The sequence below is a fragment of the Sprattus sprattus genome (genome assembly GCF_963457725.1).
Source record: "Sprattus sprattus genome assembly, chromosome: 19".
NCBI classification, from domain to species: Eukaryota; Metazoa; Chordata; class Actinopteri; order Clupeiformes; family Clupeidae; genus Sprattus; species Sprattus sprattus.
The window spans coordinates 17,812,815-17,830,880 of NC_137917.1; the positions used below are offsets into that span (position 1 = coordinate 17,812,815).

The following is an 18,066-nucleotide window of genomic DNA, read 5'->3' on the forward strand; positions in this document are numbered from 1 at the left end:
CGAGTCAAAGGTCAAGAACCTGGTGGTGACCCCTGACTCTGTGTCAATGGGTCCCTATGAGTCCCACCTGCCCTTCTGTGTGTGGAGGGAGATGCTGCAGACCATCAAACCAGGTGAGGAGTGGAACGTCTAGAACGTCTAGAGGAGTGAAAGAGACTAGAGAGGGCTGTTCTGATTCAAAGTTTGTCTAGAGTAGAACTTAACAAACTAACAAACAAACTAATAAACAAATACAATTCAATTCAATTGTATTTATATAGCGCCAGAACAATACAATTGTCTTAAGGTGCTTTACAGAGCCCAGAGCCTGGACCCCCTTAGAGCAAGCACAATGGCAACAGGGGCAAGGGAAAACTTTGAGATCGGTTGGGAGAAGATAGGGAGGGGGGATGGGGGGAGGGTTGTGTGGCAGAAGGGGAAGGATAACAACAAGTGTTGTACACAGCATGCATTTGGTAGATGTGCAAACTGTATATACAAACATCATATAACATATACATGATCCATACAAAAACAGCCTAGTGGGTATAGAGTGTGCTCATAGGGTTAGTGTTACAGGGGGAAGGAGAGTAGGAACAGAAAAACATGTCGGTGGTGGCAATAAGATACAGTATATTGTATATAAATGCTAGCATAGGGTATGGGGTAGAGTAAGTGTGCGGCAGTACGGTGGTGATGGGTGCATTTTGGCCGAGGGTTTCTACAGGTAGACCGGGTGGAGAGACTACAGCAGCGTCATAGCGAAGATAGTCTAGACTAGGAGAGGAAGAAAGACAGAGTTTGGCTGTCCATATCCATACATGTGGCTGTCCATATGTAGCCTACATACGTAAATATTTCCTCAAAATGTGGCTGGGGCCTTTATTTACCTCAGCTACATAAGGTAACAGGTCTTTATTTGAGGCAGGCTTGTATTTGATGCAGGCCTTTATTTATAATTCCCTCTTTTAGTGCATGTGCTGTTACAACAAATTCAACACTTCCTGTAGCCATGTTCGGTTGCACTGCACTGCGCTGCTAGTTATAGTGTAGTAGCTCCAAAATGAGTTTTGTTGCACAAGAATGACATTTTCACCATGAACAACCAATCACTCTGATATTTCTTCCCGGCCTGTAGTTGGGGGCCGGCCTTTATTTGTTTGTTTTCGACCCCGTCCATTATTTTAATTGAATCACTCTTTTACTCTTAAGAAGTACGGTATACATACATTACATACATTAATACATACATACATAATATGCTGCACATAACCACATCAATAAATATTTTCCAAACTCACTAGTCTGAAGCAATGTATGCAGTTTCGATTACATGCCATTCAAATGCCCTTGAATAGTGTGGACTTCAAAGTCATCTGTACATTTTCTTAGTATGAGGATGGATGTGATTGCTCTGGTTATGTGTGAACACTACTCTTCCTGTCCTCTTCCTAAGGCCTGGAGCGTCTGAGCATTATAGACCCAGACGACTCCTATCTCATGGTGTCTCCTGAGCATTCGCCAGGCGGACAGAAGTAGCGAGTACAACAGCTACAACCCCAGCGCCAGCACCACCCAGACCTTCAAGACTGGCAGACACTACTGCGAGCTGGAGGTGGGGGGAAAGCTGAACTGGAGCATCGGAGTTAAGGTGGAAATGACTGAAGGTGCTTTGCTTGAGCGTCAGAGAAGACAATCCAGCTCCACCTTAAGAATGGTGGCTTTGTCTTTACTCACGATGGTTCTGAGTTCCCTGTATTAAACGCCACCCAGGATCTCCCCAGAAGGATTGGCCTGTATGTAGACTGTGAGAAGCAGCAGGTGTTCTTTTATAATTTGATCTGAAAGTCTGATACACTCATCCTTTTGTAGTTTCCTCCAGCCATGCTCCATCAGTGTGTGTCCAGGCCTCTACATGGATGGGAAAAACTGTGGCCCACTTACTTTCTGCTGGTACTGATCCAACCGTTCATTGGCTTTGGATAAATGTGCCAGGTCAATTCATAATCAATACCATAACCATATCAGCTAATGCATAAACTAATGTTTATTTAGATTGTGTTAATTTCATGTTGTTACAATCCTGCCCAGGATCTCCTGATCCTGATTCATGTTTTCCCTTGGTTCCGCTCTGTCTTGTGTTTCTGTTTCTGTTCCTCGTGTTTGCTTCCTTGATTGGTCATGTGCTTCTATGTTTACTTCCTGTGTTCCATGTGCTTTTGTTGTCCCTTGTGTCTTTGCTCATGCCCTTTTCATTTCTGCCTGTTGTGTCTTGTTCCCTGCCCACCTGTGTCCTGTTTCCTCATTGGATGTAATCCACTCTGGGAGGGCAACGCTAGACATGCTCTCTCTTCTGCTCTGCTCTGCTCTCTGGCTGTCTCTTATGATATGTATCTATTCCAAATGTGAAAATAATAGGTTTGAAGAAGCGAAGATTTGTTATTGAAAGTGATAATGACTGAAACTTTAGTTTGAATCACTTGTGTTACTTTAAATTAAAGCCATTTTAGCTGAGCAGTGTTGTCCGTTTTCTATTGATCATTGTAACTTAAAGCTAGCAAGTAATTGGTTGCTACGCAGCACATGAAACACATTGTGTCGTAAGAAGACTTGAGAGCTCAACAGAAAAGGACATGTTTTCTATTTACAATTACCATTTCTTTTCATTTACAAAATGAAAGGAGCAAAAAATGCCATATAATAAACAACTTACTAACCTTGACCCTCTGCTTTGGCATATTAACCTGGCTTTCGCTCGGTCGATACGTTAAAGCCTCAGTCTGATATTTTCCGGCATGACCTCACACTTGGTAAGTAAGTAGTTAATATTTGTCCAGACAGGGCGTCAGTCTCTGTGCTTTGGTCCTTAAAGTGAGTCAGAATCAACAGTCCTAACATGCAAAACCAAAAGACATTTTGATTTCACCAAATTTGAGCATGCCATACATCTATGTGTTGCATCGACCACAAAAAGTACAACAGCACATAAGACACACACACACAGTGCGCTGACGGTGGAAGTACAGTTACACAGGCTTCCGGTCAACTACAGTTACATAGACTTCCAGTCAACTACAGTTACACAGGCTTCCAGTCAACTACACAGACAGTCAAAGAGGGTGAGTCACACACCAATCAGAACCTCAAGATGGATAGATAAAAGGTTCATGGGTCAGCTCACTTGTTCTGGAACAATGGATCCACAAAGAGCTTCTTGGAAATGTACTCATATGTTTTTGTACTGTGTCCATCGTGTAAAGAGGTTGTTCTGGCGCCTAAAATTTGTGCACAGACCACAAAAGAGCCGTGCAAGACGGGCAAAGAATCTTCCAGAACTAGAATCCTTTTGCAAGGAAGAATAGGGGAAAATCCCCAAAACAAGAACTGAAAGACAAAGAGCATTAACAAGCTGTGATGCTTGCCAAAGGGGGTGTTACCAATACTAACCATGCAGGGTGCCCAAGTTTTGCTTCAAGTCCTTTTGGTGGTTATATGATGTAACAAATCTGGGCTAGGCGCTCAGAGATTGTCAACAAATTAAATCAGAGCCATAGGACAGACAGAAAAGGTGTGTGCGTGAGTGAGTGACCCTATCATCCCTATCGCTCTTGAATCGGTGACATACGTCAAAGTATTCTACTGACTAAGAAAGGTATGAATTTAATTAAAAAAAATGCAGCACAACGTTGCTGAGACACAGCAGGTGAGTACATGACACACTACTCTACATTACTGCACACTACTCTAAATTACTGCACACTACCCTACATTAATGCACACTACTCTACATTACTGCACACTACCCTACATTACTGCACACTACCCTACATTACTGCACACTACTCTACATTACTGCACACTACCCTACATTAATGCACACTACTCTACATTACTGCACACTACCCTACATTACTGCACACTACTCTACATTACTGCACATTACCCCACATTACTGCACACTACCCTACATTACTGCACACTACTCTACATTACTGCACACTACTCTACATTAATGCACACTACCTTACATTACTGCACACTACCCTACATCACTGCACATTACCCTACATTATTGCACACTACCCTCGATTACTGCACACTACCCAACATTACTGCCCTACATTACTGCACACTACCCTAGTGCACACTACCCTACATTACTGCACACTATCCTACATTACTGCACACTACTCTACATTACTGCACACTACCTTACATTACTGCACACTACCCTACATTACTGCACACTACCTTACATTACTGCACACTACCCTACATTACTGCACACTACCCTACATTACTGCACACTACTCTACATTACTGCACACTACTCTACATTACTGCACACCTCTACATTGCTGCACACTACTCTAAATTACTGCACATCTCTCTACATTACTGCACACTACCCTACATTACTGCACACTACTCTACATTACTGCACACTACTCTACATTACTGCACATTACCCTGCATTACTGCACACTACTCTACATTACTGCACACTACTCTACATTACTGCACATTACCCTGCATTACTGCACCCTTTTGTTCCATGTTGACTATGGGGCATGTATTTATAGTAAATAACAATTAAGAGCAAATACCCAACTGATCAACTTAGAAGTAATGCAATAAGGTGATAAAATGACATAATTTTCGATCATATTCATCAAGTGATACTGCACAGGGGTGTACCCACTTCTGTACTCACTATACTATAAATAAAACTATCCAGTTTGACCACTTCTGGTGCCAACCGTTGGGCTTAACTCATCCTGCTGAAAGGTGACATACCCACGCAAACACTTTCTATTTCTCCTCAGCCTTGGTTCTTTTTTCCCTCACTGCACGGACACAGAGTCACAGAGTCGCTCCGGTGTGAGATCTGTTTAGGTACAGGACCCAGACTGCATTTGGTTAAAACCTGCGATGGCTTCAAGATTGTCAGTGGAGATCCAGTGTGCGGTGTGCTTGAGTGACTTCACCGATCCGGTGAGCCTGCCCTGCGACCACTCATTCTGTCGCAACTGCATTACCGGTTACATCAATGTGACCGCTGGAGCCAGCCTGTGCCCCGAGTGCAGGAGCCCCTTCTCCTCAAGTGACATCAGAGAGAGCAGGTTCGTCCGCAACATCACTGCAACTGTCAGAGAATACCTGGACACCTCGAAGGGTCGGACAAAGCCTCAGAAGCCTCAGAAGGCTCCAGAGCCACAGGGAGACCTTGTGTGTTCGGAACACGACGAGAAGTTGAAGCTGTTCTGTGTGACGGATCAGAAGCTGGCGTGCACCATCTGCAAGGATACGGAAAAGCATCAGGGACACACGTTCAAACCGGTGGACGAGGCAAGCAAGAAAAACAAGGTGTGTGGGTGTGTGTATGTGTATGCTGATACTCCTAGAATGAGATGCATTTTATATTATATAATAATATAAAGTTTATTTAATTACATATATATAATATATTTCTATGACACTGTTGGTGTTGTAATGGGTCATGTGCTGACCCGTGGAGTCTCATGTTGGGTTGTAGGGTGAGCTGAAAGGAGCTCTGGGATTTCTGGTGAAAGAGAACCAAGTACTCCATGTCCTCATTCAAGACCAATATGCTGAGATTGCCAAGAGTGAGGTGAGACAAGGCTTTGCCCAAAGTTTTCTGGGCACTTAGCTGTGTTTAGTATCACCTCTAAATAATTACAAGAAAGCAGTCAGATACTATTTTATGCAATTTTTACCACAAGGACTTTGTTTAACTTTCTATGTTGGTATGGACAATGGCAGGAGAGGTCTGATGTTCTTCAGGCCCAAGTCTCTTCCCAGTTTGAGGCACTGCACCAGTTTCTGAGGAAGAGAGAGGAGGAGATACAGAGGGAACTGGAGGAGAAGAGAAAGAATTCTGTGTCAGACATGCAGCAAAACCTGATTGACATCCAGGGGAAAGCAGCCGATGGGCGAGACAAGGCAGTGATCCTGAAGTCTGCACTGGAGATCCCTCGATCTGACCACTTCCTGCAGGTCAGAGAGGACCACACACTCACACTGACACGCTCTCAGTTACTCAAGGTCCAAAAGGCACACAAATTCACAAGGCAGATATGTCGACAGTTTATGCATCATTGAACACTCAGGAATCAGGCTCCACAAGTTGGAATACCGTAGTCTAGGGTTCAGGCCCTGGGCTCGATACAATATTATTGTAAATTGAAGTGACACTTCAATACAAACCAGTTTAAAGTCTTGCTCTACCAGTTGAGCTCCAGGAGCACAGTGTTGGACCCATGCCCTGTGTTATCCCAACCCCATACCTCTGTAGGGCCACCTTACTGTATTCCTTATCTTTCAGCACTTCCAACTTGTGCACTCAACTTTCTTTTTTATTGTTTGTGTGTGTGTGTGCATGTGTGTGTGTTTGCAAGGGCATGTGTGTGTGTGTTTGTGTTTGTGTGCGTGTGCGTGTGCGTGTGTGTGTGCGTGTGCGTGTGGGCGTGTGTGTGCGTGTGTGCGTGTGTGTGTGTGTGCGTGTGTGCGTGTGTGAATGTGTGTGTGGCTAGTGGTGGCAAGACAAAGGATTTCCTGTAACAGAGGGGATGAAAGAAAGATTGGATGGACAGACAAAGTAAGTACTTACAAAATAAGTAAATAGGGTACATAGGGTAAATAGGGCACTGTAGTATTTTGAGCAGCCACATGATGACCCTATAGCAGGGGTTTTCAACAGGGGGTCCGCGGCTTTGCAGGGGGTCCGTGACATGAGCCTATGTTGATCAGTTCACAATTTAATTTTTGTATTTTTATAAATTCTCTTTGATATTTCAACACATACCAGATTACTCTTGAATACCGTGAAAATATCGTGTTATAGGCTAATAATATCTGTGCAGGGGGAGGGGGCACGGCGGCGGTTACAAACATGCATGTGCGTGGAGGCTCATCAGTGGGCCGCGTATCACTTTCTAGTACGAATGGTGGTCCCTGGGACAAAACCAGTTGAAAACCCCTGCCCTATAGTATTGGAGTTCTGTTAGGATTTAGGTTTAGTAATGCCTAGCTATGTGATTGCTCATGCCTGTCGTTACTTTGATTCACGTTCAGTAAACCTAGCCACTGGCTTCCATGCCGACAGGCTCACAAGCTTCTTGTTAATTATGCACAAACATAACAGGTACAGTACATACAGTATGAATGGCCTTTTCACATCAACCTCAAAACTTGATGTGTGGTTTAATGAGATCGAAACTCAACCATTCATGTGAACCACACTAGACCAGTGATTCTCAATATATAAAAAAAAAACTCCCTTTGAAATATTAGTTTCAGCCAAATACTGCCTGACTAGTGCACAACATTTTTGGTAGAAAAAATGCCTATAAAAAGAGGTACAATACAGCACTGCGCAATCAGTGATTTATTAAACAACCACCAGAAACACACTTAAATGCTTCAATGTGTTTTTTTTTTACGGCATTTCCAAGTTTTCCGCAGTTGACAACTGGTTTATTGAACTCACATTTACATTTCCTATTGAGCTTATTATATAACACTTATTTTCGGAGTTATGCATGACTGATGTGTTTTTAAATGAACATTTAACCAAGTCATGTCTCTGACCTAAATGAAGCATTTAACCCCTTGAGGATCTGTAAGAATAACGTGAGCATGTGTTCACAGGTTCAGGTCAGAGGTCAAGAACCTGGTGGTGATCTCTGACTCTGTGTCAATGGGTCCCTATGAGTCCCACCTGCCCTTCTTTGTGTGGAGGGAGATGCTGCAGACCATCAAACCAGGTGAGGAGTGGAACGTCACCGTAATTAAGAAACTAGACAGGGTTATTCTGATTAAAAGTTGTCTAGAGTAAAACTAAACAAACTAACAAAAATCAAATAAACAAATACATATGTACATACATATATACTTCCTCAAATAGTGGCTGGGGCCTTTTTTTTTTTTTTTTTTTGCCTCGCTGCATATGATAACAGGTCTTTATTTGGCAGGCTTGTATTTCATGCAGGCCTTTATTTATAATTCCTTCTTTTAGTGCATGTGCTGTTACTACAATGCAACAATTCCTGTAGCCATGTACTGTACTGTGCTGCTAGCTACAGTGTAGTAGCTCCTTAATGAAAACTTTGTTGCACAAGAATGTCATTTTCACCATGTCACCAATCACTATCACTCTGATAATTCTTCCCGGCCTTTATTTGTTTGTGTTGACCCCATCCATTATTTTAATTAAATCACGTTTTTTAATTTTAGGAAGTACGAATGACATACATAAACACCCACATGCTGTACATAACTACATCAACAAACATTTTTCCAACTCGCTAGTGTGAAGCAATGTATACCGTTCAGACCACATGCTATTCAGATGTCCTTGAATAGCGTGGACTTCAAAGTCATCTGTAAACCTTTTTAGTATGAGGATGGATGTGATTGCTCTGGTTATGTGTGAACACTACTCTTCCTTTCCTTTTCTTAAGGCCTGGAGCGTCTGAACATTAAAAACCCAGGTGACTCCTATCTCATGGTGTCTCCTGAGGGTCACAGCATTCGCCAGGCGGACAGAATTAGCTACAAAAGCTACAAAAGCTACAATCCCAGCGCCAGCACCATCCAAACCTTCAAGACTGGCAGACACTACTGCGAGCTGGAGGTGGGGGGAAAGCTGAACTGGAGCATCGGAGTTAAGGTGGAAATGGGTAAAGGTCCTTTTCTTGAGCTGCCAGAGAAGGAAATCCAGCTCCACCTAAAGAATAGTGGCTTCATCTTTACCCATGATGGTTCAGAGTTCCCTGTATTAAACGCCACTCAGGATCTCCCCAGAAGGATTGGCCTGTATCTGGACTGTGAGAAGCAAAAGGTGTCCTTTTATAATGCAGACACCATGAGTCTGATACTCTCATCCTTCTGTAGTTTCCTCAAGCCATGCTCCATCAGTGTGTGTCCAGGCCTCTACATGGATGGGAAAAACTGTGACCCACTTACTTTCTGCTGGTACTGATCCAACAGTTCATTGGCTTTGGATAATTGTGCCTGGTTAATTCATAATCAATACCATAACCATATCAGCTAATGTATGAACTAATGTTAATTTAGATTGTGTTAATTTCATGTTGTTACAATCCTGCCCAGGATCTCCTCATTCTGATTCATGTGTTCCCTCTGTCTTGTGTTTCTGTTCCTGTTCCTTGTGTTTGCTTCCTTGATTGGTCATGTGCTTCTTTGTTTACTTCCTGTGTTCCATGTGCTTTTGTTGTCTCTTGTGTCTTTGCTCATGCCCCTTTCATTACTGCCAGCTGTGTCTTGTTGTTCCCTGCCCACCCGTGTCCTGTTTTCTCATTGGATGTAATCCTGTGGATTGTTTTCCCAGTTCTTTGACTGTTTGTGGTTACTTGGTGTTTGTGTCCACAATGGTTTGCTGCACTGTCCTGAGACTTGTCAGCTAAGAGTTCTTGTTTTGATTTAAAGTTTGTGTCTTGAGTTATGTATCTGGTTCTTACCTGAGGTACAGCATTACACGTGTGTTACACAGTTAATCGTCCCAAATAAAATCTTCTTTGCTAGACATGCTCTCTCCTTTGCTCTACTCTGCTATCTGGCTGTCTCTTATATATATATTTATATACAGTATATATACTCACACCACATACATATATCTGATGCATCATTGTAATTGTAACAGGACATGACCTTCAGATGTGTAGCAATGAGTTCACTTCAGTTACTAAACACAGTGCCCTGATGGGGGCCAGCATGTATAATAGAGTTGACACTGTGGTGATTGGTTGAATCAGGTGACGAGTTCAGTTATTGGTTCAATTTGAAATGATACTGCTTTCAGTGATGGCACCATAATTAACTGTGGCCGTTATTTGGCTATATTTGTCCAGACAGGGCGTCAGTCTCTGTGCTTTGGTCCTTAACCTGAGTCAGAAACCCCAGTCCTCACATGCAAAACCGAAAGACATTTGATCACACCAAACTTGAGCATGTCATACATATATGTGTTGCATAAACAATGACCACAAAAAGTACAACAGCACACAAGTGCCCTGACTGTGGAAGTACAGTTACACAGGCTTCCAGTCAACTACGGTTACATAGGCTTCCAGTCAACTACAGACAGTCAAAGAAATACAGTCACAGTCAACTACAGACAGTCAAAGAAATACAGTCACAGTCAACTACAGACAGTCAAAGAAATACAGTCACATAAGCTTCCAGTCAACTACAGACAGTCAAAGCAATACAGTCACATAGGCTTCCAGTCAACTACAGACAGTCAAGGAAATACAGTCACAGTCAACTACAGACTGTCAAAGAGGCTGAGACAGACACTAGTTAGGACCTCAAGATGAATAGATAAAAGGGCCATGGGTCAGCTTGGTTGATCTGGAACAATGGATCCACAAAGACCTTTTTTTTGAAAATGTACTCATATGTCTATACTGTGTACATCCAGTGGCGGCGCCAGAGATTTTTTTCTGGTGGTGCTATGGGGGTGCTCGGCGTTTTACTGAGGGTGCTATGAAATTAGGGTGATAGCATATGAGTCTCATTTTTCTCTACTACTACAACACCTCCCTACCATATCGTCACATATGTTTACACGTTTGCTCTCTAACGCGTCTTTGGGGTAGGCCTACATAAAAAGCGCCATTCAAATCGATCGTATTATCATTAGGCTACTTCTGACGGACGCGCACAAAGCCGCGTTCATCTCCGACGGTCAAAATGAATGCAGCATGTTATAGATAACGTAATCCCAAATACTTCACTTACTTCAGTGTGTGGATTAAAGTTTGCGCCAGATGACTACCAGGTCACCACTACTTGTAAGGCCGCATAAGGGATAGGAACTCCTGGTTGCTATTAATGGTGCATCCTTGCCCTTCAACTCGAGGAATTTTGCAGATCAAATACCGATCCATTTTCGTGATTTTGTGAACGCTTAACTTAGAATTTACCGATCGCCAGGATTACTGTTACTTAGCCTACTACTCATTGAACAATCACGTTCACGCACGCAACGTGTCTGTGTCGTGCTACGTGAACAATCTGTTTATTTCAATCTGTTATTTTCTTTTGTGATTAAAATATTATTATCACACAATACATTTTATTAAGAGCTCAGAATGAAATTAAATAACAATAATGAATAAACCATTGTTTTCTTGGGGGTGCTATGGGGGTGCTATGGCCAATCTAGCGGGTGCTCTAGCACCCCCTAGCCCCCCCCTGGCGCCGCCACTGTGTACATCATGTGAAGAGGTTGTTCTGGGGGAAACCATAAGCGCCTAAAATCTGTGTTTACAAGCTGTGATGCTTGCCAAAGGGGGTGTCACTTAGTGCCCACCATGCAGGGTGCCCAAGTTTTGCTTCAGGTCCTTTTTGTTATTTTAAAAAGATGGAAATAAAAAATGATCTTGCTTAAAATATTAAAGAAATGTGACCAGTAAGCAGCACTGCAATGTAGCACTGCATACAGAAGGAAAGAGAAAGAGAGGAAGACCAAAAACCACATGGAGGCGTACTGTGGAGAAAGACCGGAGAGAAGCGGGTTGGAAGTCATGGGACGAGGCACGAGTGACTGCAGCGGATAGGAAGAGATGGAGAGAACCTGTGGAGGCCTTATGTGCCATGAGGCACGCAAGAGACTTGACTATCAGGCTGCTGTGTGCTCTGAAGTTTGTGCTTTACATCTAGCAGACAATCGATAACAATATTATTTATTACATGTGACGTGATAACAAACTCTGTCCTTGTGGCTAGTTGTATGGGTGGTTATATAAATAGGTATACATTTTATTTAATTTCAAGTCATAGAGTGTTGGTGTTCACTGTGAGATCTGGTGTGGTGGCCTAGATGCTGCGCCAGGACAGAATGTTCGATCAGGAATGGCCCCAGCCAGATGGAACGCTGGGTTAGAATGTAGAGATCTGTTAGGATAATCTGCGCGTCGGGCCTAACAACACCCTCGAACAAGTACATTATTGACGATAAAGTACTGCCTGTCGAACCTTATTGCTTAATTATCTCCCTCTGGAACGAAATACTGTTTTCTGATTGGCTAATGGGGTGTACATTAAGTTCGTATAACCGGACACCTTGGACGTTGTCCCAGTAGAAAAGTTAAATCGCCGCTCCATATCAATGCTCTTGAATGGTTACCATTGACAACCAACGTAACGTTTAAAAAAAAAAAAAAAAACACTAGGCGCACTAGGGAGCACTAAGCTTCAAATCAAGAATTCATCAGGTTATTATGCATATTAAGTGTCCTAAAGATAAAGGAAATTCTAAATAATAATAATAATAATAATAATAAAAACATTTTTGGATGTTGTAAACGGGAGATAACGGCCTTCGAGCTGTACAGTTCTACAAAGATAATGGACTTCACGGAGCAACGCTGCGTGTCGTGGAGTTCTTTGCCCCGCATCGTCCATGATCTTTGTAGAACTGTACAGCTCGTCGGCCGTTATCCCTTACTTATAAAACAATTGGGTTCTATCGCGTTATTTAGCTGTTTCTGATTGGACGAGAGACGTTCCATGCGTTGGATTTTCCAAGAACAACCCACCTCAGACCTTTCACAGCTAATAATAAATCACTCCGCGATGAAACATTCTATAGCGCATTGATGATAACCGTTAATTCAAAGTTCTTATAATTCCAAACCAAAACGTTGACAATGGAACTAATTTTTGTTGCGGAGAAACAACGGCGAAATAAAATTTTTTTAATCAATAACTTCGTGTTGAAATGTTAATTGGTTGACTATAGAATTGTTTTATAAAAGCAACATAGTACTTGTGCGAGTGGGGTAGGTAAGGGATATTCCCACGTGTGTTGTTGCCTACGCCATCGGCCTCGGTGGCTACGGCCGAACACCAACCGTGGGAATATCCCTTACCTACCCCACTCGCACTCGTACTATATTGCTTAAATATTCGGATGTTTTGAATACTTTCTTTTTGTAGTGAGGAACAAAAAATGTGGTGCTGAAACACAGAGCAGTTGAGTACATGGCACACTACTCAAACGTTTCTGCACACTACCCTACATTACTGCACACTACTCTACATTACTGCACGCTACTCTACATTACTGCACACTACCCTACATTACTGCACACCTCTCTACAGTACTACACACTACTCTACATTACTGCACACTACCCTACATTACTGCACACTACCCTACATTACTGCACACTACTCTACATTACTGCACGCTACTCTACATTACTGCACACTACCCTACATTACTGCACACCTCTCTACAGTACTACACACTACTCTACATTACTGCACACTACTCTACATTACTGCACACTACTCTACATTACTGCACACTACTCTACATTACTGCACGCTACTCTACATTACTGCACACTACCCTACATTACTGCACACTACTCAGTAATAATAATAACAATTAAGAGCAAATACCCAACTGTTCAACTTAGAAGTAATGCAATAACTGTAAGGCAAAACCATTTCATCATTTGACATCATATTCATCAAGTCATATTGCACAGGGCTGTTACTTCTGTACTCACTATACTATAAATAAGACGATCCAGTTTGACCACTTCTGGTTGACATACCCACACAAACAGTTTCTGTTTCTCCTGAGCCTTGGTTCTTTTTTCCCTCACTGCACGGACACAGAGTCACAGAGTCGCTCCGGTGTGAGATCTGTTTAGGCACAGGACCAAGACTGTATTTGGTTAAAACCTGCGATGGCTTCAAGATTGTCGGTGGAGATCCAGTGTGCGGTGTGCTTGAGTGACTTCACCGATCCGGTGAGCCTGCCCTGCGATCACTCATTCTGTCGCGACTGCATTACCGGATACATCAATGTGACCGCTGGAGCCAGCCTGTGCCCCGAGTGCAGGCACCCCTTCTCCTCGAGAGACATCAGGGAGAGCGGGTTCCACCGCAACATCACTGCAACTCTCAGAAGATACCTGGACACCTCGAAGGGTCAGACGAAGCCTCAGAAGCTTCAGGAGGCTCCGGAGCCACAGGGAGACCTGGTGTGCACGGAACACGACGAGAAGTTAAAGCTGTTCTGTGTGACGGATCAGAAGCTGGCGTGCACCATCTGTAAGGATCAGGAAAAACACCAGGGACACACGTTCAAACCAGTGGACGAGGCAGCCAAGAAAATCAAGGTGTGTGTGGTGCAACTACATTCCCAAGTTCCAAGCTGTGTGGGTGTATGTGTGTATGCTTAGATTCCCAGAATGAGATGCATATTATAATTATATAATAATAAGGTCTGTCAATAGACTAAAAACAATGAACTAATTAGTCACACCTTTTTAAATTAATTAAATGCGATTAATCTTAAGACTAAATCTTATAAATTAATGGGTAATCACTTCTGAGTAATCACTTCAAACAGCGTGCATTTTAGACACTGTTATTTAATTGTATTTTTTTTTTAACACAATGGTGCCCCTCGACGGTAAATCGTAAGAATTGTCCCCTGAAGCAATTCGAATCACCTCAATCAGCCCACCAGTCACCGTGGTACCATGGTAACGGACTTTTCACGGACTGGTCTACTTATTTTCCTAGAGAAGTCGTGGAGTGTGGGTAGGCTCATCTAACCTGGAACTGCTTTCTGTCGGGTGCTTTGCATTAAGGTGATGACTTAAAGACAAGCCACCTCTGATAATAACAAATACAAAGTCTAAAAACAATTGACAGCAAGCAAAGTTAATAACAGCGACTTCACGCAGAGGCTCTGGTTTGGGGCCCCCCAGAGCTCAGGGGCCCTTGGGCCTGGGCCTGTTCAGCCGGTTCGTTACCCTGCACGCACACAGTATTGTATTTCTTTCTGTTGACGGACTTTTACTTTGACAACATACTCGTCTCGTGGGAAAGGAAACAACTGTGACAGCTAGTAACGTACATATCTAGTAAGCCTCTATTACATTTTTTTAAAGTTGCGTTAACTGCGTTAAAATATTTTATCGCGTTAATCGCGACCGATTAATCGCATAGATTAACACGTGAACGTTGACAGCCCTAACATAACATATATTATATTACATACAGTATATATAATATATTTCTATGACACTGTTGGTGTTGTAATGGGTCATGTGCTGACCCGTGGAGTCTCATGTTGGGTTGTAGGGTGAGCTGAAAGGAGCTCTGGGATTTCTGGTGAAAGAGAACCAAGTACTCGATGACCTCATTCAAGACCAATATGCTGAGATTGCCAAGAGTGAGGTGAGACGAGGCTTTGCCCAAAGTTTTCTGGGCACTCGGCTGTGAATAATTACCAGAAACCAGTCAGATACTATTTTACGTAATATTTACCACAAGGACTTTGTTTTGCTGTCTATGTTGTTTTGGTCAACGGCAGGAGAGGTCTGATGTTCTTCAGGCCCAAGTCTCTTCCCAGTTTGAGGTCCTGCACCAGTTTCTGAGGAAGAGAGAGGAGGAGATACAGAGGGAGCTGGAGGAGAAGAGAAAGAGGTCTGTGTCAGCCATGCAGGGAGACCTGATTGACATCCAGGGGAAAGCAGCCAATGGCCGAGACAATGCAGTGATCCTGAAGTCTGCACTGGAGATCCCCCAACATGACCACTTCCTGCAGGTCAGAGAGGACCACACACACACACACTGACACACTTTCAGTTACTCAAGGTCAAAGGGGCACACGCATCTTACTGCATTCCTTATCTTTCAGCAGTCCCTTCATGTGTTCTCAACGGTTTCTTTTTCATTGTTTGTTTGTGTGTGCATGTGCGTGTGTTTCTGTGTGTGTTTCTGTGTGTGTGTGCGTGTGTGTGTGTGTGTGTGCATGTGCGTGCACTTGTGTATGTGTGTGTGGTTAGTGGTGGCATGACAAAGGAATTCCTGTAACAGAGAGGGTGAGCTTTGGACAGAAATGGTAAGTACATATACTAAATAAGTAAATAGGGTACAGTACATAATGGTACGTATTGCCTTTTCAAGTCACCCCTTAAAACGGCATGCTTTAATGAGATAGAAACTCATTCAATCATTTGAACCACACTAACAAGCTAAACCAGTGGTTCTCAATCTTTAAAAAAAAAGGCACCCCTGCCCTTTGAAATATTTGTTGCAGCTATACAGCCTGACTAACGAACAACATTTTTGTTAGAAAAAAATGCCTATAGAGCGAGGTACAATACTACGGAAGCGCCACACTTAAAAAAAAAAAAAAGGTCTCAGTATCAAGTTATTACGTGAAAATTTCTTGTTTTAACAATATCTTTTTCACGTTTTAACATGATATTTATCATGTAATTACATGAAATTACCACGTTATTTCATGATAATAACACTAAACGAAACGAGAGGCAAGAATAGGCTGGTAGCTACTATGGGTGCTTTACACGAGTCAAGCAAATTCTATTTTAAGCTAGGTTTAAGACATGGTGAGATTCTCCAGTTATTGAACACGGTGGATGACATCGTTATAAGTATGCGCACACTCAGTGCCTGGGATTGTACCGACATTGTACCGACACATTCCGCGCCATGTCCACTGCCACTCTCTCCAAGTTCAACACTAGCTGCTGCTGCCCGACCGTTGATTGACTCGTGCAAAGGACCCAAAGTAGCTTCCAGCCTATTGCCTCTCGTTTCGTTTAGTGTAATTATCATGAAATAACGTGATCATTCCATGTAATAACATGATAAATATCTTGTAAAAACCTGAAAATATCATTATCATGAAATAACATGATATTTTCATGTTAAAACGTGAAAAAGATATTGTTAAAACAAGAAACGTTCACGTAATTACTTGATACTGAGACCTTTTTTTTGTTTCAGTGTGGCAGCAATACGCTTCCGTACAATACAGCACAGTACAATCAGTGATTTATTAAACAACCACCTGAAAAACACTTAAATGCTACATTTCATTGTGTTTGTTGCTTTCTATTTCTGTGAGATTTTATGGCATTTCCAAGTTTACCGCAGTTGACAACTGGTTTATTTAACTCACATTTACATTTCCTATTGAGCTTATTATATTACACTTATTTTCTGAGTTATGCATGACTGATGTATTTTTAAATGAACATTTAAGCATGTCTTTGACCCCAGCTCAGTCTTTACCCTTTACTGTTCACCATAATAACGACTGGTAAGATGAAGCATTTAACCCCTTGGGGATCTGTGAGAATAACGTGAGCATGTGTTCAAAGGTTCTGGTCACAGAACAAGGTGGTGACCCCTGACTCTGTATCAATGGGTCCCTATGAGTCCCACCTGCCCTTCTTTGTGTGGAGGGAGATGCTGCAGACCATCAAACCAGGTGAGGAGTGGAACGTCACCGTAAAATAAGAGACTAGACAGTGTTGTTCTGATTCAAAATTGTTACCATATGAAACACACACGTTGCATATGACTGCATTCTTTTCGTCTATATGGTTATGTTAAATTGGTGTATAGTTTTTGCAAGAGTGTTTTTAAATTTTGCAATGGATCTGAGGTGTTTTGCTCATTGGGTGTGTGGTTGTGCTTATTGTGTGAGGTGTATTGAAAAACAAAACAAAGCTGTCAAAATCATGTTTAAGCAATCGAGAAAAACTGTAACTAGCAGCAGGGTAACCGTACATGGCTACAGGAAGTGTTGAATTTGTAGTAACATCACATGCACTAAAAGAGGGAATTAGAAATAAAGGTTGATATGACATATGACTGAATTATTTTCTTACCACTTACATTCTGCTGTTATAAACCTAAAACACTTTTAGCAATTGTATTTCTCAGTGATTAGTGTAAGTGAAGTACACAGAGAAAGTGCAAATATACAATAAATTCAACAAACACTACACAAGACCAATGCCGCTGACTGATGGAAATATTATTTAATTCTCTCAATATACCTAAATCAGTCAACATGGAGAATCACAACAAAACATGTCCCAGTTTTCATGTTACTTCAGTAGTGTGCATAACACTGTAAGCTCAGCAAATATCAGACAAACGTAAAATAATGTTTCCAGTACAGGTTACATGCATGTATATGTGCCCCCGTCCTACTTTCACGTTTATTTGATACATTTGTTCTTCTCCTTC

The 18,066-nt window shown here is 42.3% G+C and overlaps 1 protein-coding gene across 1 annotated transcript; it reads left to right on the forward strand.

Moving 5' to 3' along the window:
* Positions 1–4,911: 4,911 nt before the first annotated feature.
* On the forward strand, positions 4,912–8,983 carry trim108 (tripartite motif containing 108; the record flags this gene model as incomplete). The annotated part of the gene is made up of 5 exons (XM_080858028.1): positions 4,912–5,346; positions 5,516–5,611; positions 5,917–6,035; positions 7,651–7,766; positions 8,463–8,983. The coding sequence occupies 5 exons, from the start codon at positions 4,912–4,914 to the stop codon at positions 8,981–8,983; spliced, it is 1,287 nt and encodes a 428-aa protein (XP_080714154.1).
* Between the last annotated feature and the right edge of the window lie 9,083 nt (positions 8,984–18,066).